The 2,198-nt window shown below is 38.2% G+C and overlaps 1 protein-coding gene across 1 annotated transcript in view; it reads left to right on the top strand.

Annotated features, from left to right (window-relative positions):
* Atp5mg (ATP synthase membrane subunit g) overlaps positions 1-953 on the top strand; it is a 6,774-nt gene extending 5,821 nt beyond the window's left edge. Inside the window, exon 3 of the mRNA XM_005347212.3 lies at positions 740-953. Within this exon, the coding sequence (XP_005347269.1) occupies positions 740-840 (101 nt within the window). The 3' untranslated portion in view covers positions 841-953. The remainder of the gene's footprint in view (positions 1-739) is intronic.
* Positions 954-2,198: the final 1,245 nt, after the last annotated feature.

Here is a 2,198-nt window from a genome sequence, read left to right as displayed (position 1 = left end):
AAAAAAAAAAAAAAAGAATTGGAACTTGACTTTTAAGTTTCAGTTTTAATAACTGCTGGGGCTAGAGCCCTCACCTGGGGAGTGGGGTGACAGGAGGCTTCTAGTGGCCTCTGGCATAACCGAAGGGGAAATGACCTCCAGAAATGCCCCTATTGATAGTAGTAAAGGCATCTAAGTAGTTTTTTTCCAAGTAAGAGTTTCTAGATCCTAGTTTGTGTTTGAATAAAACAGTGCTTTCTAGAACCATATGTGGGTTTTTTTTTCCTCTCCAAGGACTTAGAACATAAAATGAATATTGAATACTTGGAAAGAATTAAACCAAATAGTAGTAAATAAAAATGAAGAAAATGGGGTGTAAAAGAGAAGAAGACAGGGTTCTTCATCTTTGATGGACAGAAGTGTCTGTTCAGAGACAAGCCTTCCTATGAGTGCCCTGTCTTATGTTTGAGCCACTTCCAGGATGTGGGTTGTTTTAGGGCCCATAAAATGTCTCATAAAGTAATAATGAAAGGGTTAAGTCAGTTCAGGTCTTTAAAAATTCCTTTGAAAGAATTTATAAGCTCAGGCCCATTTGGTTTACAAAATTGAAAGTTCAAGGTTCTCAGAAGTTGAACATTGAACATCAGTAATTCCTTATGTTCTCTGTCAATCTGAGAGAATAGTTTCAAATATGTATTGGGTTTTTTTATTTGTTTGTTTATTTTTTAAAGTATCTTAAAAATTGTGCCTTCTCTTTTCCAGGAAGCTGTGCTGAATGGTTTGGTGGCCACTGAGGTGTGGATGTGGTTTTATGTCGGAGAGATCATAGGCAAACGTGGCATCGTTGGCTATGATGTGTGAAGACTGACCTTCACATCTGATTTTATTTGAGTTCTTTCAATATTCTTGGACCACATGTAATGAGACTGCTATCTGAATAAAATACCAACTGTCAAATAGCAGTGTTTCTCTGTCCAGTACTGTATAGATGGTCACAGTTTTTCCTTTTCTGATAGTAAGTTGTGTTGTCTTTGGCCTTGTTACATTGGTACAGATTTGAGTGTGTGTCTGTTTAACCTTCAATTAGAAAAGATGTGTGTGTGTGTGTATGTATGTATGTGTGTGTGTGTGTGTATATATGGTACATAATACATGATGATACAGTTTTAATTCAGGTTTAAAACATTATTCTGCAAGCATAATGGCCCACATCTGTAGGCTTAGCCATTGGGAGGTAGAGTTGGGAGATTCAAAGACAAGTTTGTCCACATAGTTCCAGGCAGCCATAGTTATACAATGAAACTCTTATCTTTAAAAAGAGAGACACCAAAAATCTAAGCAGATGTAGTGGCATACACCAACAACTGAAAAGACTGAAATAAGATCACTTGAATCAAGGAGTTCAAGACCAGCCTGATCGTATAATATAATGAGACCTTGTCTCAAAAGGAGATATGGGGGAGAGACAGGAGTTTAAGGTCAACTTGGGCTATATGAGACCTCATCTCAAAAATAATTACAAAAAAGAAAATTGGATTATTTGTCTTAATTATTCTGTAAAAGTGTTGGGGGTACTTGTCAATTTGAATATTTGCCTCAAGCAAGAATAGTAGGGGGTAGTATTCTTAGACATATGTTTATAATAACTTTGACAGTAAAGCAAGGTGGAAGAGCTATGTAATGGGATGGTCTGGTGTGGTGGCATACTCCTCTTATTCCAACTCTTATGAGGCAGAAGCAGGCAGATCTTTGAGTTCAAAGCTTTCCTGGTCTGCGTACCTAGTGCTAGAACAGCCAGGATTATGTAGATAGGCCCTGTCTCTCTCTCCCTTTAAAAAAAAAATCTAACTGGGACTTATCGTATTCATCTGGTTTTATGACTTTGGTAGCTTTGCAAGATGCAGTAGATAACAATTAGGACAGTGTCCTCCAAGAGTAAATGGTGGCTTATAGCCTGAAGTAAGCAGTGATTAGTATCAGTTTGTCTGTGGATAGAAGAGGGGCTACTGATCAGCACTGCCTTCTGCTGCAGCCTGACAGCCTCTGCTTGGCTGAGGGGTGTTTCTAACCCATTCCTAATTGTTACAGCTGCTGATAAGTAAGGTTGCTGGACATTTCTTGTAAAAGCATATGGTCTACAGTACAATAGTGTTCAGCTTTTGTCCTCTTAATCCACATTGTAGCCTGCATTTGGAACAGTGCTCCTATACCCTAATGAA

The sequence above is a fragment of the Microtus ochrogaster genome, chromosome 5 (assembly GCF_000317375.1).
Source record: "Microtus ochrogaster isolate Prairie Vole_2 chromosome 5, MicOch1.0, whole genome shotgun sequence".
Classification (NCBI taxonomy): domain Eukaryota; kingdom Metazoa; phylum Chordata; class Mammalia; order Rodentia; family Cricetidae; genus Microtus; species Microtus ochrogaster.
The sequence above is the reverse complement of the archived record's forward strand: the minus strand, read 5'-3'. Positions and strand labels throughout refer to the sequence as shown.